Genomic DNA, 26,480 nt, shown 5'->3' on the forward strand with positions numbered 1-26,480 from the left:
AAATGTCATCTTGTCAACCAAATATGATAGGGGAGCAACCTGTTTTAAAAAGGCAGCTATAAAAGCTGCTTAACATAAGCACCATTACAAGAAACATTAAAAGAGAAAGCAGGTCATTATCCACACTTGTTTCCTTTATGGCACCAATAGCCTTTAATCAAATCCACCCTTCAGCATTGAACAGACACTTTTTCTTTTGGGATGCACAGAGCAGATCAGCCAGGAGATTAGCCACTTCACTTGGGCGACAGGGAATCACTGAGAAGGCAAGCTGGTTAAATTCATGGGAGAAATGATCACAGTCTCCAAATATGCCAAAGAGGTTCCCTGTTACTCCATACGGGAGAGTGAGAAGATCCAAGAGGCTGCCCACTTCCCTACAGACCCTCTTGTGTGCTAAGATGGGCAGAGGGGGCCCTGTTGGTTTCTCCACTGCCCTCAGGGCATTCTCTGTGGCAGCCCTGAGTAGTGGAGCTCCCCACAGGGCTGTGTTTTGCACCTTCAGTGTGCAGCGCTGAGTGCTGGAGACACATCTCTTTACTCTCGCCTTGGACCCGCAAGTTGTGTGTTTTTCAGGACCCACCTTCTTCCGGCGACTGCAATTTGTTTTAACTGTTTTTAATTCTGAATTTTAAATGGTTGTCACCAGCCCTGGAGCCTGCTGGGTGGCGGCAGTCATTATGGTGATGAAAGAACTAATGGGTGGAAATTGCAGGGTAGCAGTGTAAACAGCAGTAGAAACCTCCTAAGGGTAACAGCAGTTTTGACAGTGGATCAGGTAGATTGCACTGGGAGGTGGTGGGCTCTCCTTTACTGGTGGCATTTAAGCAGAGGTGGGATGGTGATGCTACAGTTACACCCTGCATTGCAGAGTCTGCACAGGGCACAGGGGATTGGCATAGATGACCTCCATAGTCTAAGGTTATCAGATTTTTTTTCAATGAATCCAGGGACACTTTTCAACTTCCTACTAAACAGATGGATTTTGTCAGGGGACTGATTTGTAAATCTGGGGACTGTCCCCAGGAAACGGGGACGTCTGGTAACCTTACCATAGTCCCTTCCAGCTCCATGATTCTAAAAGGAAAGGAGAAAAGGCAGCAGAACAACACAAGGGGGACTAAGCACATCTCTGTGTTTAAGGCCCAGCATCCAGGAAATCCATATCCTGCAACAAGTGAAGTCTGCACAGACACATTATGCAAACAGGACAGTTTGCACAGGCGCTATTTTTGTACAATTTATCCTGCAGAGTTTTTAGGGTTTTGCATAATTTATTCTAGTTTTGCTAGCCTTGCAGCTGGGCAAGAAGCCATAAAGGGCAGAGCATTCTTGTCTCAGACAACCTCTCTGGCTCCTGAAATTCCAGCATGCATATCCATGTGTATTTTTCAAGTGCATCTCCAGAGGCAGAGGGCCAGAAACTTGCTTTTTTAAAAAAAGGGAAGTCAAGTTCTCAAGTAAACTGATTTTAACCCACTTTCACTATCTGCAGTCCTGTGCAGTTGTAGCATATTTATATCTAGTTGCTGACTACTGCTGTTTCCCCTCCCAAAAAAATCAATAAGTAAATTTAAATCCAACAAGTGTTGTACAGCAGCACAGGAAAAAGGAGGATTGCCGCCATTTTGCTCAGAAAACTGAACATTTTAGAGAAGGCTTGTTTTGCAAGAGTGACCAACAGCCCAATGAAGGCCCTCCATGTAAAAACTGATCTGAATATAGGAGTGTAGCAAAAAGAGGTGCAGATAAGATTTTCATTACAGCAAACCAGAGTCCACTAATGCACTGCTCAGAAAAGAGAGAGACTAAATTAACGCCCCGTCACGCAGGCTGAAAACAGAAGCCTTTCAAGCAGTCTGACCACCTGCATGTTTTTAATGAATATGTAATAAGGCCAAATTACAGCCATCACTTATAATCTTGAATCCCTTTGGCTGGGGAAAAATATACGTTGTCATACACCTAGCACATCTTAAATGCAATGAGCAGAGATGGCTTTTGAAGTCAGCAACCGTCCTAAAAGTAGCATTAAAATGTCATAGAGTGGGACTAAAGACATTCAGCGGCTACAGACAATTAAAACTGGTGATGCCTCCTTTGTCCCATTTACTTACTATGCAAAAGCCCTGCAATACAACTGTTTCAAGAACTGGTGGGCGGGGGCGGCCGGGCAACCATAGCATTTGTTAAAACAGAATTTAATGCTGATGGAAAAGAATTGGTGGGATGTGCAAGAGAAAGTTTTTGCAATAACCCCCTCCCCTCCAAGTATAAAGATTCCTGTTCAGAATTGTTGATGCTGAACAGACGAAGTTCCGCAAAGGTTGTCAGTTTTTAATAAAAATGGCAAGATTATGTTGTTTAGGGGTGCACACTGGAGCACGGATGAGGAACTTTTCTGGTCTGGAAGCCCAGATCTTTATGTCCCACCTCACCGTATGGGCCAACTGTTACAGGTGATCAGGGGAAAACCACCTGCCAATCATTTGGCATCAGGTGATTGATAAGCTGTCAAAGCTGACCCCACAGGGGTGTGGGGAGCAACCTGCTTCTCCAGCATATTCCCCACAGGAAATGTGCTGGCAAACCAGGACCCAGGAGGACTGAACTCTTGAGACTTCAGGGATGTGAGCAGGATTTAACGCCTACTCATCAGCTGATGAGCGAGGGTTAAATTGTGCCACTCTGGCTGTGTGCCAGTGGAATGCTGTGGAATGCGGCCAAAGAAAAATGGATCGCTCATCAGCTGACCTCACTCAGCGGCATTGGCTGATTGACAAGGTGGGTGATGTTTTGGGGAAATGGCCTTGCAGGCAAAAATGGACCCCTTGGCAGTTCTCCACTCCTGCACTAGCATCTATTTCTAGGCATGTGGCCAATGGTACAACAATCTATTATTGCCAAGGACCAATATTCAAAAAGAAACTTTGTATAACTATATAAAACAACATCGGACAAAATAGAGAACCATAACAGCAACATTATACAGTACTAATAACTACATCATGCTGCACAAAACAAAACGCACAGAAAACAAAACTCCAAGTTTGCTAAAATTAGTCCCTGGAGAGTTTTACAGGTGGCGACACAATGTTTTGTGCATTCTGATCTGAAAAGAGTAGGAAAGAATAAAATGCATCTGATCATCCTGAGGCTTTCTGTAGAACTGATTCAATAAAAATCTGAGGTATAATACAATAATATAATAAAAAAGAACAATACATAAGGAGGTGAGTTATTGATTCTACTTCTCCAGATTCACAGCGATATACAGTGGTATCTCGGGTTACAGACGCTTCAGGTTACAGACTCCGCTAACCCAGAAATAGTACCTCGGGTTAAGAACTTTGCTTCAGGATGAGAACAGAAATCACATGGCAGCGGTGCGGCAGCAGCGGGAGGCCCCATTAGCTAAAGTGGTACCTCAGGTTAAGAACAGTTTCAGGTTAAGAATGGACCTCCAGAACGAATTAAGTTCTTAACCCAAGATACATCTATATAAGTTGACCATAGTGGATCTCCAGAACTGCTGATGAGAGAACATTTGAGCACCCCAAAGTAAAGGCTCTGTGATGTCTTTGAACAGAGAGCATGTAAAGATAGCTTGCTGGTTTACAGGGTTGAGGCGCTCTGTCGATTAGCATGTTATTCGAGGCGAAACTTGATATCAGTGTTTAACATCCACATTAGATTCCTTAAGTATTGCTCTGGCCAATTCCTATCCAATAGGGATAAGGTAACCTATGAAGCAAACCATATACAGTGGTACCTCGGGTTACATACGCTTCAGGTTACATACGCTTCAGGTTACAGACTCCACTAACCCAGAAATAGTACCTCGGGTTAAGAACTTTGCTTCAGGATGAGAACAGAAATCATGTTCCGGCAGCGCAGCAGCAGCAGGAGGCCCCATTAGCTAAAGTGGTGCTTCAGGTTAAGAACAGTTTCAGGTTAAGAACGGACCTCCAGAATGAATTAAGTACTTAATCTGAGGTACCACTGTATCAACAGTGGGGAATCTCATCCTCCCCCCCCCCCATTCAGGCCAAACCATGCCCACCCAAACATCATCTATGAAATGGGCTGCAGGAAGCTTTGTGGGTATCACTGACCAGATGATCAGTGGCACTTGCAATGCTGCTTTGCAAGCACCGATCAGTTGATCACTGCAACTTGCAAAACTCTGGATGCCAGGCCAGCCGATGGTTAGAGCTTGAAAACAGCAGCACTTTTGCCCACATAGATGGATTTCAAACTATACAAGCATTATGATGTCAGGTGATTAACAGGGCTTGATCCTGCAGCTGTGACCTGTGTGCCATCTAAACATTCTGCCTCCCCCCCCCCGCTATAGAACTACTTTTCTCATATGCAAACTGAATCCATTTTGGCTTGCAAATGAACTTATCAAACTTGGCCCTTGGGGTGTGGGGAGAAAGGGGGAGCTGGCTTGCCCGCCTGCCCAAGTTCCCCACTCCTGCTGTAAGTCTGCTGCTGCAAATGCGTTGTGGCACAGCTCCCGCACCACTGCTCCCCTCCATACATCTGACTGGTGTGAACATGAAAACATTGCACCTTCCAGAAACAACACTAGGAAGTCATTTGTTTGCACCAAAGGAAACTGGCAGAAGCATCTGACAAGCGTTGGTTCCTTGGACACGAATTATTAAGCACGGGTACATATGGGAGGTGGGTGTATAACTTTTGCAGGCTGGTTTGGAAAATGCTACATGACAGAGCAAGTCCAGCCTGCTGCTCCCCCACCTCTCAGAGAGGCTGCTGTGGAAGCTTTGTAAATGCAGGGCATTGGAAACCCGGATGTCCATCTATGTCCGGTGAGAGCTATGGATCTCGATTATGGTGGGAATTTGCTTACATTGTATTCTGGGCTACAAGGTACATGTTTTGCAACAGGGCTGGGTCACTGGTGGTCCTCCAGATGTTGTCCTAAGCCCATCATTGTTAAAAATAATAACACCTAGCACGAGGATCTGATTTTTAAAACCTCAAGGCAAAATGGATTAGATCTGTGTATGAGAAAAATACTTCTTTATAGGGAAAAAAAAGCAACCTGTTTAAGCCTGCATGGGCATGGGTCACAGAGGGGATAATCTGAGTGGCATCTTCCTCTCTTATACAGGAAATAATGTATCTTGGTGCTTCCTGCCTGCACGGAGTGGTGGCTCAAGTTTTGGATGATGTCCTGGGAGATCAGAGTGCAATTCCCCTTGGCCACCAGAGTCCCTAGTCACTGTGTCTCAGCCTACTGGAACTGACAGGCCTTTTGGGAGGAGAAGGTGAAGTACTCCCTTGAACTCCTTAGAAGAAAGGTGGAATATTAATGCAGTAAATTTAAAAAGTAGCCTCTTTTTTAAAAAAAACAACCCCTGTATTAAGCGTATTAAAAATAATTTTCAAAACATGAAAAAAATCTGCCACCCTATTAAGAAATTGGGGGGCCTCTTTCCAGTCAACATTTTGACTGATGAGAGTGAACAACTATGCACCACAGCCTCATAGCTCTCATCTAATTTTCTTTAGATATATTTCCTCACACAGCAAGCATCTTTCTTGCACACACAACACACACACACACACGGGGTGGGGAGCAATCCACAGACACTAGGAACAGCTCATCAACATCTTAATTTTTCATGAGTGAAAATGTACAAGGAAGAAGCTTGAACGCAAAGGTAAGGGAAGGTTATGGTAATTCGCCGCGCCAAGCTGGAAGCCATCAACGAGGCATGAAAAATTGGAGCAAGACGAAAGGGACGTTTAAAAGCTGTCAAGATGCTCGCCAACACACTCGCTCCTCGTTACACTAACATCAGATGCACAGATGGCAAAGTGTTAACTAAACAAGAGGGTGTCAAACCCATCTAGCACGCGCAACGCGGGAGACTTTAGGAGGCACTAACAGATGTTTCTGACAGTGCCAAATATTTAAAAACAACCTCTGTCATGTAGAGCAATGCAACTTTTATAAAAAAAATTCCCAGAGTGGGGGAGGGGGGAGAGAAAAGATCTGCAGAAGAATGACGCCTCCACTAAATTGTGTTGTTCCACAAGTCATTTCTCACGTTGAAGATGCACCTCCGTTTGCCAAAATAGGCAGCCAATGGCTCTTCAGCGAAAAGCTCTAAGCGGTGGCTGTTGGCTGCAATAGCCCAATAAAAAGCTTATTTGGGTCGCCCCATCTAGTCACGGTCAAAAATGGATCGCTTAGGCTGCTGCACAAAGATGGGAGGCTGCTGGGGATCCACCAGAATGAAATGTGTTGTTTCAGAGAGAGAGAGCTTAGTGCCTTTATATTTGAGTACAGATGGCACACCTGTGCCCCCCACAGTTCTCTAAAAAAGGAATACAAGGCTTAGTGGCACAGCCGAAACCTGATTACGAGTATAATGTGCCGCATCACAGAATGTCACGAAAGCATGAGCCAAGAACAGCGAAAGGAGAGAGTCTTGGCAGCCGACTGTTCTCCCCTGCCATCCCAACCAAATATCCTTCAGCCAGCGTCTCTCCTCTCCAACGGTGGCGCTTAAAACAACTAAACATATTTAAAAGTCATTGTGGGAAGGGGGGGGCAGAGAGACAGAGAGCATGGTTCCTCATTTTGCCATTCTTACCAAGGCACCTTCATTTTTCTTGTTTCCTCACTGTTCTTCTCAGTATCTTTTCCACAGAAACATAGAACTGGAAGGAAAACACCCCCCCCCCAAAGAGCCAACTAATATGACCCCTGGAAGCTAAGGAGAAAGAACAGATATGCTTTAGTAAAAGAGAGAATCAATCTTTTGGGCAGTCCCAATTCAATACTGAGTTCCAAGAACCAGGATGAGAGCTTGCTCTGGATCTGGGCCCCTCTCAGTTGACTGATGAGAAAGAGGTATCACATAGTTCGGGGGGGGGGGGATGAACTCATCAGTGCTTCAAAGATTAGGAGTGCATCTGACATGGGTATGCTTGGCAGTGGCCCTTGGTATGCAAGTTGTAACAGCGTGAATGCTTTACACTATGACTGGTTGACAGTAATGTCTGTGGTACACTGAATGGTTGTAGTTGGTTGTGTGAAAGGAGTGGTGTGTGAGATTGAGAGAGTGATAGCATGCACGTGTGTTGATTGGAATTTTACATTATACAATGGAACCTTGGTTCTCGAACGTAATCCATTCCGGAAGTCCATTTGACTCCCAAAATGTTCGAAACCAAAGCATGGCTTCCGATTGTCACAACCGCATCGGACGTTCAGCTTACGAAAAACATCTGAAAACCGGAAGACTTACTTCCAGGTTTTTGGCATTCGGGAGCCAATTTGTTTGTCAACTAAGCCGTTCAAGAACCAAGGTTCCATGGAATTGCTTTGCAGGGCTCTGTGATTTTATTTATTTCAATATTATGTTTATGGACATGGGTATCACCTATGTATTTTGCTATAGTCTCATAACATTTATTGTATTGCAAACTGCTTCAACGCCTTTCAGATATTAAGTGGGCTACAAATGGATGTAACAACATCATCATCAAGAGTGAGATTGGTGCTGAGCTGTTGCCACATCTCCTGTTCACTTGTTCAATGCTTGACCCAAGAGTAAATGTGAGCCAAAAATTTACAGTTTTTCAGAAGCACGGTTTTTGGGGGGACGGGGGGGAGAAGACTGCTGAGAGCTGGCCTGGGAGGCCTTCCTCTCTATTCTCTTTTCCTTCCCTTTCATGACAGGTGTAAGGTTGGATGCCAATATTCATTCACACCAGGACATTCCAGGCCAATGATATCCCCCTGTAAAGCAATTACATTGTTTTGCCATATGTGGCACACAGACCAGCTGCTTTACAGTACGTTTTGCTTCAGAAAATCACTTTAATCAATACACCAACTCATTCTGTCAGTTATAATTAAGGCAAGGTAAATGGCAGGTGCAACATTAATCAACAAAACGGAAGCCTACAAGCACCAGATGCAGGGATCTGGCTTAAACCTTAACATCAGGGATTCACATTTATAATCCACCTAATTTCCAAGAGATTGGTGTTAGTGACAGCAAACTCAGGTAACAGAAGACAAGTGCTCCAATCCAGCAACCCATTCTGGTTGCCTTATTCATTTCCACTAGTGACACACTATTGTCCAGAAGTAACAGTAAACTATGGTTTACCATTATGTCAACAGGCCTGAACTCATGCTTCCTCCCTCCAACGCAACTGCAAAAGGAGCTTGGAAGTTTTTCTTCCTATATTTCAGGCATGTCCAACTTCCAAGAGACTGCGATCTACTCCCACTATTAAAAATAAAAACAAACTGGCAGTGGTCTACCCATTGTACTGACCAAAGTTGTTGAGCTTTCCTTGTAGCTGAATCAAAGGAGAAAAGGGAGGTGGAGCACCCAAGTTTTAAACTCATGCCCAAAACACTGGTATTCTGGGCACCACAGCGTAAGGCTACTGATAAGCTGGAAGGTGTGCAGAGTGTGATCAAGATGATCAAAGGTCTAGAAACCAAGCCTTAAGAATGGAGTTGAGTATGTTCAGCCTGGAGAAGAGAAGACTGAAATGTATGAATACATCTTCAAACGTATGATGGGCTATCAAATGGAAGACGTTGCAAACTTGTTTCCAGCTGCTCCAGAGGGGTGGACCCAAATCAGTGGATTCAAAAGTCAAGAAAGGTGATTCCAACTTAACATTAAGAAGGACTTTCTGACAGTAAGAGCCATTTGACAGTGGAACGAAGTCCCTCGGGAGGTTGTGGACTCTCCTTCCTGGGAGACTTTTAAACAGAGGTTGGGTGGCCATCTGTCAGAGATGCTTTATCTGTGATTCCTGCATTGCAGGAGGTCGGACTAGATGACCCATGAGGTCCCTTCCAACTCTACAAGTCTATCATTCTATTATTCTGATGTTAAGTCCCCAAAGAAATCACCGTGTGGAGGAGGTACCCATTTGTATACATAGGCCAGGTCACCCCACAGAATTTACTGGGAAAGCTTGCTATATATTTCAGTATCAGCACCAATTTCTGAATCAAGGTGGCAGGATGCATTAACTGAAACACGCACACCTTTACAGGGTGAGGTTTGTGTTTCACTTCAATTTCTACATTGCACTTTCCTCTCTCAGCACAACTCACATTATATGCCCCTTTCCCAGGTATTATTATTTCAATAATTATTTTATATTGCATTAGCCTCCCAGAAGCCCACTGGCACAGAGACAAAATTATCTTCATGGGGGAAATGTATTGCAGCTGGCGAGGAGAAGATAATTACAATATTCATAATCAAATTTGTAATCTAACACTGTGTCCATCTGTAAGCAAGTTCTATTTTAATACAGATCACTGCTTTTTGAGAGCAACTGAGTGCAGCAACAGAAAGAGAAGATTAACACCCCTGCTGTCCGTGAAGCAACATTTGAACAGCCAGACCGATCTGCATAAAAGTCTACAGCAAGATGGGAGTTTTTATGGCGTCTGATTTGTTAAGGAATTGAACATAAAGGCATCCGTTAAGTGGGTGTTAAAACAACTTGAAGGAAGGCTTTGAAATCTTAAAAACACACTGTATCAAAATAAACAAGGAGTCAAAATTCATGAGGAATTCTTGTTATGGAGCTCTTTCACTGAGACAAGACTTCCTGTGGCAGGGTACAGTGGCCATGGCTCAACTCAGGTATTAGGTCACAAACCATGGCTTATGCTAGCCACTGGCCTGGTTCGTACTACACAGTAAGCCAAACCATGGCTTACCTGAACTGCACAGACATCCTGACTTCTGGAAAGAAACTGAGAGCCACCACAGACCTCTTTGCTCCTGTGCCACGCTAAGCTAAGCCAAGGTTTGTCTTAGCATATCGTCCAAATGTAGGCATGTTTGAGGAGCGAGTTTAATCACAAGCCCAGGTTGGGAGAGAACACTAAGCCAAATCTTAGCTTGGCACTGTGTGGGAGCAAAAAGGACCAAGAAGGATCAATGAAGCCTTGGGCTCCTATCTGGGGGCCCACATGTTCATGTCAACAAGAACATTATGCCAAAGGGAGCCCACTTAATCCAGCATTATGTTCTTGCAGTGACCAACCAGATGCCTGTGGGAAACCTGCAAACAGGACCCAAGCACAAGAGCACAATCCTCTCCTGTTGTTTCCAGCAAGCAGTATTCTACAGTATTGATGCCTCCATTGGTGGGGGTACAGCATAGCCATCAATAACCCTCTCTTCCATGAATCTGTCCAATCCTCTCTTAAAGCCATCCAGGTTGGTGGCCATCAATGCTTCCTGCAGGAGCACGTTCCATACTTTCACTATGTGCTGCATGAAGACGTCCTTTATTTTATCTGCCCTGAATCTTTCAACAATCAGCTTCACCAGATGACCACGAGTTCTAAAGGTGGTCTTGCTAAGTCCTAGTTGGGCTTGCCATGCTGTGCGAATCAGGCTGCAGTTTAGAATCTAAATCCTGGTTTGAACTTCCCAGAGTACAACAGGCAAACCCTGTTTGGGTTGGGGCTGCTTGACTGCTTTTCATTTTTCATCAGCTTTCACCAATTCCTTCACATGCTCCCACCTCCGCAGCTTAGCAGACTCTGGAGGTGGAGAAAGAGCCATAACTTTGGCCTGTCAGTTCAGGAGGGTTTCTAAACTTGGTTTCAGTGGCTAGATGCAAACCATGATTTGTTGATGCAGACATTACCTGGGGGGGGGGGGGTCACATCACTGTCAGTGTGAAAGGGCTTTACATGTAGACAAATGTACATACCCGGTGGTCTTCCATACAAGGGGCAAGCCTGGGCAAAACAAGGAACTAGTGATGTGACTCCCATGTAGACGCCTACAGTCTGATATAGATTTGTTCAGAGAATGTCCATTTCAGTTTCTAAATTTTTCCATCTAAAGTTCACCCCAGTTTGGATTTTTTTTTTTTACAGCCCCCACAAAAATGTGCACACATTTTTTTTTTTGTATACTTCCCACCCCCCTAATACTCATATTTTTCGGTTGAAGAATAGCACTGCAAAATTTGAAGGACAAATTTATAAGGTTTCATTGCAGTGAAGACCAGAGAAATGTTGCCGTGATCCCTAGACACAGGACGCCAAGTGCACAGCCAAGAGGAGGTGTCCACTTCCTGTGTCAACGCCTCTCTACTGCTGTCTCTTCAATACAAGGTGGGAATAAATGCATTTTAAGGTGTTGCTGTGAAGATTTCTAAGTGTTATAGCATCATTATTACTCCATATGTTTTATTTAACCAACAGAAAGCCATCATTTTTATGAAGGCATCTGCAAGGGTGATGTTTCCTTTCTATTGCAGATTTTTAACTGTAGGCTATCATTTCGGTCTTGCATAAAGTTCTATTATGGCTTTCTTCAAATATTATGCCTATTTTGGTTTTTTTACGGTTGTGTGCTTCTCCAGAGCAGTGGGGGGAGGGAGGGAAAGAAATATTTAAAGTGTGGGTGGAAGATTGATGAGATCCAGTGCTCTGGAATGCATCCACTACACCAGTGGTTTTTTCACACTGTGCCCTGGAGGGTTCCACAGAAGTTTGTCACCATCAGCCATTCAATGAGATGGTCAATTATGGCAAAAAAAGCTTCCCCAAGAGGGATCTTCCCTTGCCCACAACTATTTATTAAAATCACTTGTTAGCTGGCCTTTTCACAGAGTGGCATTTAAAATATATATATATATGCATTTTTCATCCTCTCCAAAAGGACAATAGGGGAGGAGAGTTACCAAACGACCTTGCCATGATGGCTACATATTACCTCCAGGATCAGGGGCACAATGCCTCTAAACATCAGCTGCTGGGAAACAGGAGTAGGAGACTGCTATTGCAATGAGATCTTGCTTGTGGTTTTCCCAAAGGATCTACATGGCCGGTGAGAGAACAGGATGCTGGACTAGTTGGGCCTTTGACCCGATCCAGCCACAGTGCTCTTCCAACCTTCATTATCTCAGGGGGAACTTCATACAACAACCAAGGCAATCAATGTAAAGATTCAGGAGTATTAGGGGTTCTACTGTGGAGTTCTCCAAGTCACAGGTTGGCAATGTGACACCCTCAGGCTGGAGGGGTACTGCTTCCAGGGGTTCATCTTGTAGCCTTGCATTTGGGACTGGCCCTAGGGGCAAGGCCTCCAATTTCTAAGCATAAATTGAGCCCAGAAGCATCTTGACAGTGAATGCAATTGGACCAAGTCCAGCTGGATGGGTTCTCTATATGCCATATCCTTAAAGTGGCACACAATTGCATTTTGTGAATTTTGGACTGGATGGAAGAGAACTCTCTTTTTGGCATCAGGTTAAAACCATTCTGTTATCTCACGCAGTTGATGAAATACAATGAGCTGGGTGCTATTGTCTGCATGTTGGGGATCTCTCTCTCTCTCCCCCCCCCCACCCAAGTTGCTGCTAATATAAAAAATATTTTCCTGTGGTGGCTAGTGCCCATTGAAACTGGTAGGGCAGAAGTCAGGGAGACCAACAGTAGGTGGCGCCAGAGCCATCTCATTCTAGTTTAGTGCTCATCCTCTTCCCTGGTAAGCTCTACAAGAGGAACACTGAGACTAAGGAGGAGGCAGACAGGCAGGTTCAGTCCCTGAACTGGTTGTAAGTAAGAAGGGGGGCAGACAAGGCTAGCTTCTGAAGTTGTCCAATTTGTAGATGGTGCTGATTTTACAATTGTTAACTGCTTTTACCTGCAGTTTTAAGGTTTTGCTTTCAAATTTGTTGTAAGGCACCTAGAGACAGGCTGGTATTCCACATCAAACAAACTAAATAAGTAGCAAAACAAAATGCTGCGACTGAGTGCCAGTCCAAAACAGACCAAGGCCAGTCAATCCGCCCCTAGCATGAAGCACCATCTGGAGAAGTACAGCTTAGATTCCTATTCAAAATCTTTCATGCCAGAAATTTCTCCAACACTCAAGCTTGGAGAAGACAAAAGGCAGAAGTGGGAGTTAGAGGAGAGGTAGGCTCTCTGCTAACATAGGCAGGCCTTCTTACAACAAAGGCAACCACAAAGCAATCTTGGAGCCAAGATAGTGCCAAGACAATCACGTTCTCCATGCAGAGACAGAAACCCTCCCTGGCCATATGGTCGCTCCGAAACACTTTGCCATGCAGGAACGGCTGCAGACATATCTTTGGGCTGGAATTAGTGTTTAAAGAAGAGTAATTGCTCCAGTTAGAAGCTATCCAAGCCAAGAGAGGTAGAGATAGTATTAAATTAGAAACAATCCCAGATTTCAAAAACAGTGCAGAGGCCAAAAAATTGTGACTTGTTAGGCACAGCGTACATATAATTATGATGCAGAGAGAATGCATTACTATTGATGTGAGTCCAAGCTCCCAAAGAGCTATTGATAGTTTCACTAAGGAAGCAAAAAGAAAGACAAGAATTTGGAGGTGGACATGAACAAGGAGGCTGACAAGCATAGGTGAGGGAGAGGAGAAAGAGAGGCCAGCTTGCAGACCACACTTAGGAAAGAAAAGACGCCTCAGGGTCTCTCTGCAGCTAGCACTTGCTGGCATTTATCTGTCTGGAGAAGCAATGGAGTGCGCCTTCAGGGGTGAAGTCTATTCACCAGGTAAGCAGCAATGAAGTGACCTCCCTGGGGCGCACGCCTAGACAATGTGTATGGAGGTCCTGGGTTGCCCAGATGACAAGACCCCCTCTCAGCCATGCTGATGTGGTCCAAAGGAAAGCAGAGCAATACATTTGGCTCCAGCTTGGCTGCAGAAGTTGCTGGAAGGAGGAGTACAATGAGCCATCCAGCCGTCTTAGGGACCGGATTTGTGTTGGGTTTATTCCTTTGCCTTTCTTCTCCCTAAGATGTCCCACAAGCAGATTGTTCCTCTGGGTTTGCTCAAGCCTTTCTCATGAATGAGGATAGCCACAAGGCAGTGGAGGTTTAGGATCAGTTTCCCTTCTCCTAGGTGGGCTACCTTCCCAGGTTGACGAGCCCTGCCTGCCCCTCACTTCCCTCTACAGCATGTGCAGGAACTGCCTTCTGGACCACTGGAGTCACTATTGGTCTTGTCTGCTCAATCTGCCAGAGCCTGTGTCTTTGCACGAAGAGGAAGTCCTCAGCTCACTGAGGGATTAAGACCCATTGGCTATCCTTACTTGGTTTAGCTGGCCTGTAAAAGCTGGGGTGTGGCCACTGTTGCATGCTAACAACTTCTAGGAGACACAGGTGAGAGCGGAGTGCAGGGTGGGGAACAAAAGTGGACAAACTGCCCCAGAAGGAACATGGCATGTCCCCCACCAGAGCTTTTACCCCTCCCCTAGCACTCCACACGCCCCAGCACTACTGACTTAATAAAGACCCCATTTATTCTACACAGGTTTTAACAATCCTAGATAATGAACAGAAACCACCAACCTTCACCACTCAGTGATTTAGGATCACCGTTTGCCCTACCCTCTCATGCCTTAGAAAGGCAGCCAAAGCTGGCAGTAGAGGAGGGGAAATGTGAATCGCCCTGTGATCTTTGGATGAAGGTCGGAATACCAATTTAAGAAATATAAATAAAATGAAACTCCAAAGTTGACACTAACAGATACATAATAGAAAAATCCTGGTGTTTTTTTGAAAAATAAAAAAGAGTATACCTTTCAAACGGGCAGACTAATGATTAACGATGACGTTGATGGTATGTAATTTTACTGCTGATTTTAATGTTGCTCCACCACAATTATATATATTTTTAATGTTCGCGGTGTAGACATTTTTGCAAACTAATAATAAATACAGTTAATAAAAACCATTAGCGTTCATCTCACAGTTTAATGTTTCATCAAAAAAAAACTTATTCTACCCGTTGCTGCCTGCATAGAAATAATAATGCAGCAAACAAGCACAGACCCTTCAGGAAAAGGTTGCTTCTGCCACTCATTTCTAAAGAAGCTTTATGCACCTTTTAAAATTTGGAATAAAGTCACGAGGCAAGCAAGGTCTGCCCCTGCTTGGAGGCCTTGCCCACTGGCCTTGGTGGGATCCACCGGACAACAATTTGATCTGACATGTGTGCAGTAGACAATGGCTTTTATTGCCAGACGGAAATGAATCTTATGTTCAAATCTTCCTTTGGTCTCTCCCCAAACGAAGGAAGGAAGGAAGAAGGAAGATATCTTACTTTCCCATCCAAACTGCGTAGCTGTCGGGGAGTCTGGGGATGAAGAGGATGGAGTTTCCACTGTCAACCTCAACTGCTCCATAGCAGTCTGCCTCAGTCACTCCAAAAGTCCAGTGGAAGTAGGATTCCTAGAACCAAGGAATTTAAAAGCATTCCATTATGCCAGTTCTCCGCTCTTGCCTTTTTTTTTTTTTTTAAGGGTATTTGGAAAGATGTCAAGGTCAATACAGATTAGCACTACCTGTGGCAAAGGGACCCACCGGGTTGAAAGGTTTTGAACATAACGCAAAACACCTTCCAAATCACCTCTATCATCACTTTTAAAAAGGCAACCTGATTACATGGATATACTTGCCCAAAAAAAGTGGGAGGAACTAACAAAAATTAAAATGCTGAGCATCCTGAACTTCAAGACATTTATTCAGAAGTGTACTGTTTCAATGGAACTCTGATCCCATTGGAGAGGACAGAGAAGTAACAAGAGGAGGGGTTCACTAATGTGACACTCCCAGGAAGGAGTGCCTGTGAGTACGTCCTTCAATGTCCACAAAAGGTCTCAGTAAACACCCGTCCCAAAATCAACTCTGTGATGATTATTTATATAGTGCCCTTTGTCAGAAAACCACAGGGAGGTTTACAACATCACACGCAAATGCCAGCATGTAATAGAATACCTAGACAATATAAAGATCAAAACAGTTGTATAAATACAATTATAATAAGAAATACATAATAATATACAGGTGTTCATAATACACAGACTTTCTTAGCAGCAAAATAAGGGAGAAACCTCTGTGATCCTGCTCAGTTCCTGTCTGCACTAGCTTGGCCTCTCCAAAATGGATCAACCCCACTTAAACATGCCCACACATTTAACTGCACATCAGGATGGATGCCCTCCAGATGTCTTGTAACTCCTATCAGCCCCAGAGAGTGACTGGCTGTGCTAGCTGGGTATGACAGGAGGTGGAGCCCAAGCAGCCTGGAGGGTACCACATTTGGGGAAGGCTCATTTGTCCTTCCATGATAGGAACCCTTTGGCTGTACACCGACAGTCTGAGGATTCTACATCTTCCTTCCTTCTAGCTGTGAGCGCTGCACTCCACCAGCACCAACTACACTAACAGAATTGCTTTTGGAGGATCAAATTGCAACTACCTATTTCTATGGGCAGGGCAAACTTTCCATTCTCGTTCTTGCCCCACCATAAGGCTCCCATCAACTGAAGAGGGTCTTCAGGACTACATAAAGCAGGAGTCCCCTTTCCACTGATCGCAGTGGGAGCTGACTGGCAGCTTATGGGGCAAGTTTAAAATTGTGGATTTTTAAGGGTATTGCTGCTAAGTCCTAAATCCTGACTCCTCAGGCAACACCTATTGAAAGTGGCTGATGATTGGATAAGAGGATTACAGTCTCATACTGAATCAAGCCCCAAGACCAATGAGAAGTTGAAACAGGGGCATCCTGCCTGACCAAATGCCCACACTAAACCTCTGAGCAAGTTGATAATATCTGGCTTTCCGTCAGCTACCTTGAATATGTGCCTGACTGCACCCCACTGAGAAGGAAACATGAACTGCACAAATTACTTAAGTTTAACAACGGTCCATAAGAGGCACAACCTTTGCCCATTTTGTGCCTCAATCAACCCTGCCTACATGACTGTAAAACAGATAACCATCCTGGAACACATCAGCAGAGATTAAACTGAGAGCAAAACTGAACTACAACCTCAGCCCCACCTCTAAGAGGCTGAGAAATCTCACTTGCACCATGTTAGAAGAGACCAGGGGAAATAGGTTAACAAGAACAAGCATGCTAGGGCAAGAGATTCTGCAAGCTCTCTGGTCTTTTCTTGTGGGTTAAGACAAAGACAGGAAGCAGCTATAGAGCAAGTCCCTATAGAGCGAGGGTAGCGATATCTCAAAGACTCTCAGAGACATGGATATACCCAAGCTTGGTGGTCGACAGCTCCTGGAAAGGGAATCAGAGGAGGAAGAGGGGAAAGAGCCCACCATGAGCCAGCCCCCACGGGACAGTGTTTCTGCAGCATTGAATTAACTGATGCAGGACAGTAAGAGCCATGTGAAATAATTCTTGGTAAACACTGCAGAAGAAGGCCTGGACTGATCATGCATTTGCTGTATTAACCAATGAAAAGTTCAAAAGGGTGGAGGGAGAAAGGAAATTAGAAGCCCACTAGCTGACTCCAAGCACACCAGTGTTTCAGGAAAGATAACTATCAAGAACGTAAGAACATAAGGAGAGCCTGCTGGATCAGGCCAATGGCCCATATAGTTCAGCATCCTGTTCTCACTTAAGGTGGCCACCCAGATGTCCCTTGGGGAACCCATAAGCAGGACCTGAGGCAGAGCCTTTGAAAACTGACCGTTTTTGAAGAAAGGCCTGATGCTATGATGTCTTTATTATTGCTGTCCGTGTTTTTACTTGATCTTTTAAATTTTAATTCTAATCAAGTCTAATTACATTTTCATGATTGCCCTTCCTAGGTTTTTAGCTTTTTCTATTTTATTTGGGTAAGCCAGACTGGGGAAAAGGTGAGATATAAATAAATAAATCTTCAACAACAACAACAACAACAACAACAACAACAACAAATTATAGGTATGCGATGTGTGTGTTTTTCCACTGGCGGACAGTAGCCAGCAACTAATAAAAGGGGCTGAGATCTGAGCTAAAAGAGATAAGTCTGTTGTTTGTTCATGCTAAATCTTACCTGGCGAAACAGAACGCCTGTGTCAGTGCAGTATCTGTTGGTCTGCTCCCCACCTTGCAGGAGGACAATGGATTTCTTTGGCACATCCTTGTTTGATCTCAGCCGCTCGCACAAGCGAGTTCTGTTCAGGGCAAAGAGCGCTGCTGGAACCTTCAAGGTTTCGTTCCCTAGCCAAAAAGACGGCCTGGAAAGAGGAAGGAAACATTAGCTTCTGCAACAAGAGCAGCCCTCCCCTAACCTGGGGCCTTCCAGATGTTTTGGACTACAATTCCAGTCGGGAGTCATCAGCACTCTGATAGCACCCAACCCCAAAACCCTTGATGACTTCCCCCAGCAGATGTTAAGCAGCACAGCGAAGGAGATGAAACCTTAACAGGACCCAATAGGCTCTCCAACCATCTTGCACCACCTTCAGCGATCAACCAACCAGATAGAACAGTCCATGGCAAAACAGGGTGTCCAAGCCCCACACTGGCCAGTCACTCCAGAAAGATACCATGGCACTGGAAGCCACCAAGAAAGTCAACAGGAATGCATGTGCCCTGCCCAGTTCCCACCACAGTCATTCCAATTCCCAAGTTGGCCTTATACCCAGATGGCAAAATCTCATCCTGGGCTTGAATTGCCACCAGTGGCTCTATTTAAAACAATACGTTAGATTAACTAAGTGGCCTGTAAGCATCTCAAAGGGACTCACATCAGAAGGTGACACACACATTCCTGCATGGCAGGGGGCTGGACTAGAGGACTCCTTGGGTCTCTTCCAACTCTACAATTCTATGATTCTACGTACTACATCTGACTTGAGCAGCACTTCCACTTCCAATTCCATTCCATCTCATCGCCTCTTCACTTATTGACGGGCGGATTGTGCTACACAGATGCTGCCCTTGACATCTGGAACCTTATTTCTGTGCTTTTGTTCCATTGTCTTCTCAGAGGCAAAAATCAAGTTTGCACGTTCATTTCTGCATAATGTATTCTGCTTTTGCTAGCTGTTGGCTGTGTGCACGCCTGGAGCAGGCCTCTGGAGAATAAGCATTACGCCCACTTGGTAGAGGAGTAAAGGATGGATCCATGAAATCAAACTTCCAATTGCCCACACGGTCCTACTTCCACCGACAGATCAGTAATGATCAACTTTAGCACCAGCCAACAAACATCTCACATTCTCAGGTTCAACTTAGTTTAGCTGAGCTACATGGAATGGGCCCCTCCAGCAACTCAAGAGTAGAAAATAAGGAACAAACATAGTGGTTTTGCCTTCAGCCACAAGCTGTTACTATGCTCAGCTGTTGCTAAGATGTAGATATATATTTTCTATCAACCTGCATTAACCTGAGCGTGCTCAGTGAAATGTTCCCTCATGTATTAATTATTATATGGCTTTCTCAGAAAACGGAAAACGTGCAAAAGAAGGTAACCTTTGCTTCGTAGCCGGCAAAGAGCAAACTTCAGCGCGGTTTCAGCATCAAAAGTCCAAAATGCACAATTCCTGCAGCCAACGCAGCATAAAGGAACTTTTAATCTGTAACACCTGGAGACAATTCGGGAAAGCCAAAGGTCAAACTTCTTCAGTGCGCAAAAATGGTGTGCGCGTGAGGGAGAGCTCTGTGTGCGACTGAGACACAGACAGAGAGTGCTGTGTCTGCATGTGTGTTGAGTGACTGTGGTGAATGTAAACACCTGTATACACACATGCACGTGTGTTCACCACACCCACTGTTAGTGTGTGGCCCTCGGAAGGGTGGCTGACTCCTAATTTGGCCCTCAGACTGTAAGAAGGTTAGCCCCTGCCCTGTTCTAAAGCCCTGGTTGGCAGCTTATTTTTGCTAAAAGGCCAGCAACGTTGGTTCTTACTTGTCCTGAGATTCAAGCCAAAGGACTCTGTGGCATCTCTTTCCTCCCTGGTGTGGACAGCAAGAAAAGCCCTTGCAAAGCCTATCCTCCAAGCAAGCAAGGTCCACACATTGCCACCTTCCCCCCCTGCCTCAGCTTCTGCGGAGTGAATGGCTGTATTACATAACCAGGGAAGTGCACCGCCAACACCTCTCGCCATCCACACTGGGAAGGGTTTTTGATCATGTGAACATAGAAGCGACTGTGGTTGCAGAAGAAGTTCTCAAGATCAAGGGGCCGTGGAGGGAGAGGAGGGGTAGACAGATTCCGTTCCAGCTGCCCATCCCAAACCTAAGGCAAATTCTCAAGAATTCATCTAATAAAGCAAAGATCCTGTTCTATCACCTTCCTGCCCTTCCCATGATTAGGTGGCAACCACATCTATTTATGACTTGTTAAGGCAAGCATGGTTGAGCAATGAAATGTCATCTGGCAAGAGTCGCCCCTGTAGAATCCCTGGGAGAGCCAGACAGTGACCGTCTTGCCAGGACTGGTTGCATATAAGCCACTAAGTAGCAGGGTAGACAAACTCTACTATTTATATATAGTACATCTGTAGAGTTGGGAGGGACACAGAGGATCATCTAGTCCAATCCCTATAATGCAGGAGTAGCAGCTTCAGAATCTGTTGGGAATTCTTTAGCTGTGATTTCTGCATTGCAGAGGGGTTGGATTAATGACCCTTGAGGGATTCCACACGAACTCTACAATTCTACATTTCTCTTTATAATAAAAGTCAACCTTGTCAGAGTTCAAGCATGTTGGGGGAAGGGGAACCACTTGTGGCTTACAGAATTTTAAAGAAGTTACAAGGCACATTTGACCCAATTCAGACATAACACTACTACTGCTCCAATAAACTATGGCTTGTTGGAGTAGGGAAAAGGAAGAGCTCAAACGTTGCTAACTTATTTTCCTTCCTCCTCACCTTCAGCTTGAAAAGAGGCATCCTGATTTGTTAAACCAAGATTTCCCATGACATCCAACCCAGGAAACTGTGGGTTAAAGGCTTTCTCTAACCAAGATTGCTGCTCCAACTTTGCATGGAGCTCTTGAACCACAATTCTCTTATCAGTTCTTATCCCACTTGAACAGGACATGGGGTTTTGGAGACAGAGTGTTCCCTCTGATCTGGGCAATGGAGTTAAAGCAGGGGTAGGCAACCTAAGGCCCGTGGGCAAATTGCCTTGTCAATTCGGATGATCCGGGAATCAGTGAGTTTTTACATGAGTAGAATGTGTGCTTTTATTTAAAATGCATCTCTGAGTTATTCATGGGGCATAGGAATTCATTCATTTTCTTATTCAAAATATAGTCTGGCCAACCACATGCTCTGAGGGATGGTGGATTGGCCCACGGCTGAAAAAGGTTGCTGACCTCTGAGTTAAAGGCTACATTTCTATTTACGGGAGCAGCAATGGGGGGAATCTATGACTTTTGAAGTTAATCATGATAAAACATGATACCACAGTTACCATATTCTTCCGTGTACAAGACGAGGCTTTTTAATTAAAAGAAAGTGCTAAAACTTTGATGGGACGGGCGACTGGTGGCTGCTGCGAGCAGGAGATTGTCATCGGCATTCGGGCGGGTGATTGGTGACTGCAACAATGTCTCCTGGCGATTGGCTGCTGCGGCAATAGGGCGTGTGATTGTCGGCTGCTGGTGGCGAGCGGGCTGACAATTGGTGGCTTTGTGGATACACCCCCAAAAGCTCAACAAGTCTGGGCAACCCCCCCCCAAAAAAAGCTGAACAACACGCAGTAATTTCCCCCCATTTCCTCAGTTTTGTATCCCAAAAAGTAGGGGTTGTGTTATACACGGGGGCGTGTTATACAGTGGTACCTTGGGTTACATACGCTTCAGGTTACATACGCTTCAGGTTACAGACTCTGCTAACCCCAAAATAGTACCTTGGGTTAAGAACTTTGCTTCAGGATAAGAACAGAAATTGTGCTCCGGCAGCGCAGCGGCACCAGGAGGCCCATTAGCTAAAGTGGAGCTTCAGGTTAAGAACAGTTTTAGGTTAAGAACGGACCTACGGAACGAATCAAGTATTTAACCCAAGGTACCACTGTACATGGAAAAATATGGTAAGTCATATATATACTTATTGTTGCTTGCTACTAGACCAAGGATCATGGTTGGGCCTGTCCACCCACTGCAGCAAAGATACCAGAGTTTCGTTGCCCTAAGAAGCCCAGGAACTTGTCAAATGGAATCAACTTATATTTGTTCAAGGATTAGCAAGTCTACCTAGGAATTGCCACCCTGTGGTTCACCACAGAAACCCACTGAGCCCAGCTGAGCAATCTTTTATTTTCTCTCACCCTCCCCACTCCCAGAACTCTGCAGCGTGTTCAGTTTGAAAGCAAAAAATAGCTCTCACTGCTATCTAAAAAGGCATAGACTTTTTACCTCTCCGGTGCTTGCCACTCCAAGGTAAACACTGTTGCCTTTTAAATAAATTGTCCTGTAATCATGAGCACCTTGCTCCTAGAAAGGTCTTAGCCCTCTGTGCATGTTTTACACTGAAGTCCTCCAGTACCTTTGCCGGGGATTACTTTCAAATCAGAGAATTGTAGAGTTGGAAGGAACTCAAACGGTCATCTAATTCAACCCCTGGCAATGCAGAAAGAAGCATACACAGGGCTTGCATTTAAGCAAGCAAACCTTGCTGGAGAGGTGGGTTATGCCAACCATGGAGTTGGATATGCCTCCCTCCCAATGACAAGGTAGTCGAACCAGAGAAGAAAAGGGGTTGGCAGAGAATGTAAAAAGCCACCTCCCCACCATCTGCCCTGGCCAGTGTGAGCCCAGAAGGGCTTTGGAAGTGGCAGCTCTTCCATCAGTGACTCTCCAAGGAAGTAATTCTATTTAGTACCTTGGCCAGTGTCGAGAAAGGACCATAAATATATCTGCCTCTGGTCTCCAAGCAGATATAATTCTGGAGCAGGCTGCATGACCACAGGCTTCAGATGGTGTTCCTAACTTGTTTAGAGATTCAGCATAATTACATTTTTGTTATGTTTAGAGCAACCGGTTAGCATGCATGAACTGCAACATGGGAAAGTTCACCAAAGTAACAGATTTTAAATCACCAAAAGAGAAGGCCAATTTTATTCAACCTTTCCCAAGAACAAGGCTTCGCTACACAACAGCAGAAAGACGACCAAGCAATCCATTGGGGCTGGCCTCTCACATCATTTCTCTCAAATCTTGTGTTGAATTTAAGAGCCTGAATGTGCCATTCTCCCTCATCCCCAAACAGGTGGGCCAGCTTATAAAAGGAAGGGTTTTTAAAAAATAATGTCTGGCCTTTGCATTAGCAATGCAAGAGAAACAACAACACCTGACCTTGGAAAGTGAACTCTTATCTACCAAAGGCAGCACAAGTTGGAAACAGAAAGCAATGATGAACTACAGCTCCCATCAGCCCCCTGGACCACTGGGCATGCTGGCTACCAGGTGTGCTGGGAGCAGGAGTCCAGCAACATCAAAAGGGGCTCACGTCCCCCTACCCTCACCCCAATTACAACTGCAGCTGTGAATATTTCAGAGGAAAGGCAAGATAAAAATGTAAAGGGATAGAAGAAGAGGGCTCTGCTTTGAAGAGGATTTCAGCCGACCCTCCTTGGGAACAAACAGCAGCGGAAAGATACAGCAACTGCCTGAAGCAAATAAGCAACTTCACACAAAAAAAAACCTAGCCCTGACCTTTCGCCTTTAAGACCAGCATGATCTTAAGCTTTGTGTAGGTTAAGCCTATGAAAAATAGGGAGGCAAGAAAATATTCCTCTCCTTATTTTCTCTGTGTTGGTCCGCTGAGAAAGTCACAGGAACAAGGGCATTAGGAAAAGTTGGCAAGCCTATTTTTAAGGGTGGGGAGTGAAAAATTGGGGTGGAAGTGCCTCATTGGTCTGCCAAGTAGATCTAAACGCTGGTGCCAAAACCCTATGTTACTAGGTCTATTTGCTTGGCATTGACCACCCACATGGTTACTTCCATTTGTTTTGGGACTGGGATTCCTTAAAATGTATCACTGAATTGCGAATTTTCTGAAATATGTTGGGCCTTCAATAAACTATGTTTCTAACACCTAGAGAAAAATCCCCTTTCCTCTTTTTTTGGGGGGGGGTGTTCCATCCTTGGGTAAAAAAACACAGATTTCATGGTACATGGGAAACAGGAACTAGGTAGTTTGTAGATTTTTTTGTAAACCACTTTGAGGTTGTTTCTACAATCAAGCAGTGCATAAATTTTAGGAAATAAATAAACACACACAGAGCTGTATGCAGTTTCACTCCTTGACCTTTTTCCCACCCACATCCTCAACAGGAAGATTCTGACCTCTCTTATGGGTTAAGATCATTATGTGCAGTACTTTGATCAATTCAGGAGGCGTTGTATTAATGCCAAGAGGAATGCCTAAACTTTAACAAAGTCCTGATCACACCAAAGCAAGTCCCTCTTTTCATGCCACTGCAATTGCAATGGAGAAAAGGAATGCTACACAATGAATGGATGAGCATATTAAACGTAGTTACAGTTTCCTCCAAGCTTCACATCCCAAGATCTGTGGGGCACAGTAGGAGGCAGCATGCTCTTCTACCAGAAATCTATTCAGCTCTCTCAAGTCTCTTTGCAAAACACTTCGCAAATCCCACAATGTAAGCTTAATGCGCTTTTCTAGTGACATGCTTTGCAAACCTACTGAAAAATAACAAGGTCAGGACTTTGATCGTCTTCATCAAGAATCCTAGTTTTGTATGGACAAAACTCAGATTCCCTTAATCAAAAGCCTTAAGACTGACAAGGTCATTTTTTACAGTATGAGGTTTAACATTACAGCAGTAATGAATAGATCTGTGGCACCCGCGATGAAGCACAAAGGAAGTACGACTGATTTTTAATAGGATTTTGAGAGTCCAACAGTTGCTTTGAAAAACTGTTTGGGGTAGGAAAGCAACCATTTTTTTTATTAAATGGGGGAAATGAAATGGGGGAAATGAAATGAAATCCAATTGTTTACACAGAAACACTGTTGCCGCAATTCAAAAATCACTCACAGCCCAAGAGATATGCCTGCATATGCCTTACTCTCCCTCAGCCTTCCCCAACCTAATGCCCTCCAGATATTTTGGACTGTAATTCCTATCAGGCCCAACTAGCACAGACATGCTGGCTGCTGATGGGAGTTGCAATCTGAAACATGGAGGGCACCACATTGGGGAAAGCTGTTCCACCTGGGCCTAGAAGGACATTGTTAGTTGTGTTGATACACTGGGATGTGTGTGCATCAAGTAAACACAAGAGAGCCAATCCTAGAATCAAGAGGTGCTGCATTGGGTCACCAATATCTTCCTTCAAGGAAGGGGTGGATAGCCTGTGACCCTACAGATACTCTGGGGCTGACTGGAGTTGTGAGTCCACCCCTGCTTTAGTCGATGGGTCAGGAGGAATCTTGCAGATGTGCACCAGGTCAGCAGGATTCAGGGAAAGTACAGCAGAAAGGGCAATGGGTGTGCCAAACATGGCCAAAGACAAGCCTAGAAGAAACCATGGCCAGGCAGATCCCTTAATTTTAAAATGCATCCCTATTCCACAGCTATATGGAACACACTGCACCTCACACGTGGAGACCAGTTCTCATCCCATGGATCACTATGTGAGTTTCTCTTTGTTACAATCTTCTCTTCCTACTGTACACTGGACTTGCTTAATCACCCAAATCAATTCCAGCTTAAAAAAACTGCCCTAGAACAAGAGCATAGGAAGATCCTTTATTCAGAGTCAGACCATTAGTCCATTTAGCTCTGTACTATCTACACTGGCCAGTTATGGAGCTCCAGGATTTCAGACAAGATCTCTCCCAGCCCTACCTGGAGATGCTAGGGACTGAACATGGTATTTTCTGCATGCAAATTTCTACCACTGAATTTAACCTAGAGATCTTGTTACTGTTACAGAATAGCTGGAACTCAAACACATTTAGCAACATTTACTGTTTGGGACAGCCACACATCTTATTTTTAGGCCTGGGAGTGGTGGTTAAAACAAAAAAGAACTCTCTCTCACACACAAATACTTAAAACAAAATAAAAGAAAAAAATTCCTTCCAGTAGCACCTTAAAGACCAACTAAGTTAGTTCTAGGTATGAGCTTTCGTGTGCATGCACACTTCTTCAGATACACTACTTCAGATACTGCAGTGTATCTGAAGAAGTGTGCATGCACACGAAAGCTCATACCTAGAACTAACTTAGTTGGTCTTTAAGGTGCTACTGGAAGGAATTTTTTTCTTTTATTTTGTTTTGACTATGGCAGACCAACACGGCTACCTATCTGTAACACAAATACTTGGAAAAGCCACACCCAACGTCTCCCCAAGAAATAAAAACAACTGCAGATTATGCCCATTGATACAAATATTGAATCTGAAAAGAAGTACTGTACTAAAGTCCAGTTCAAACTGTTAACATCAAAATAAGGACACCCACATATCCTCATAAGGAACTAGCAACAGCTCTCCAAGACTTTTAGGCAGGGATCTTTCCCAACCACACCTGAAGATGCAGGGTATTGAACCTAGGACCTTTTGCACACAAAGCAGTACTGACCTTTGGCTCCCCTCCACCCCTTTTGACATTCCTGTGCATTATACATACTAATTTCTGAAGTGAAAGCAATGAAAGGT

General features: G+C 44.5%; 1 protein-coding gene across 1 annotated transcript in view; it reads right to left on the reverse strand.

Moving 5' to 3' along the window:
• Positions 1-26,480, reverse strand: part of PEPD (peptidase D) — a 137,746-nt gene that overhangs the window by 110,639 nt on the left and 627 nt on the right. The window contains exons 2-3 of the mRNA XM_079988434.1: positions 17,885-18,068; positions 15,148-15,275 (exon numbers count right to left, since the gene is read on the reverse strand). Of these exons, the coding sequence (XP_079844560.1) occupies positions 15,148-15,275; positions 17,885-18,068 (312 nt within the window). The remainder of the gene's footprint in view (positions 1-15,147; positions 15,276-17,884; positions 18,069-26,480) is intronic.

Source organism: Podarcis cretensis (assembly GCF_951804945.1).
Source record: "Podarcis cretensis genome assembly, chromosome: 8".
Taxonomy (NCBI): domain Eukaryota; kingdom Metazoa; phylum Chordata; class Lepidosauria; order Squamata; family Lacertidae; genus Podarcis; species Podarcis cretensis.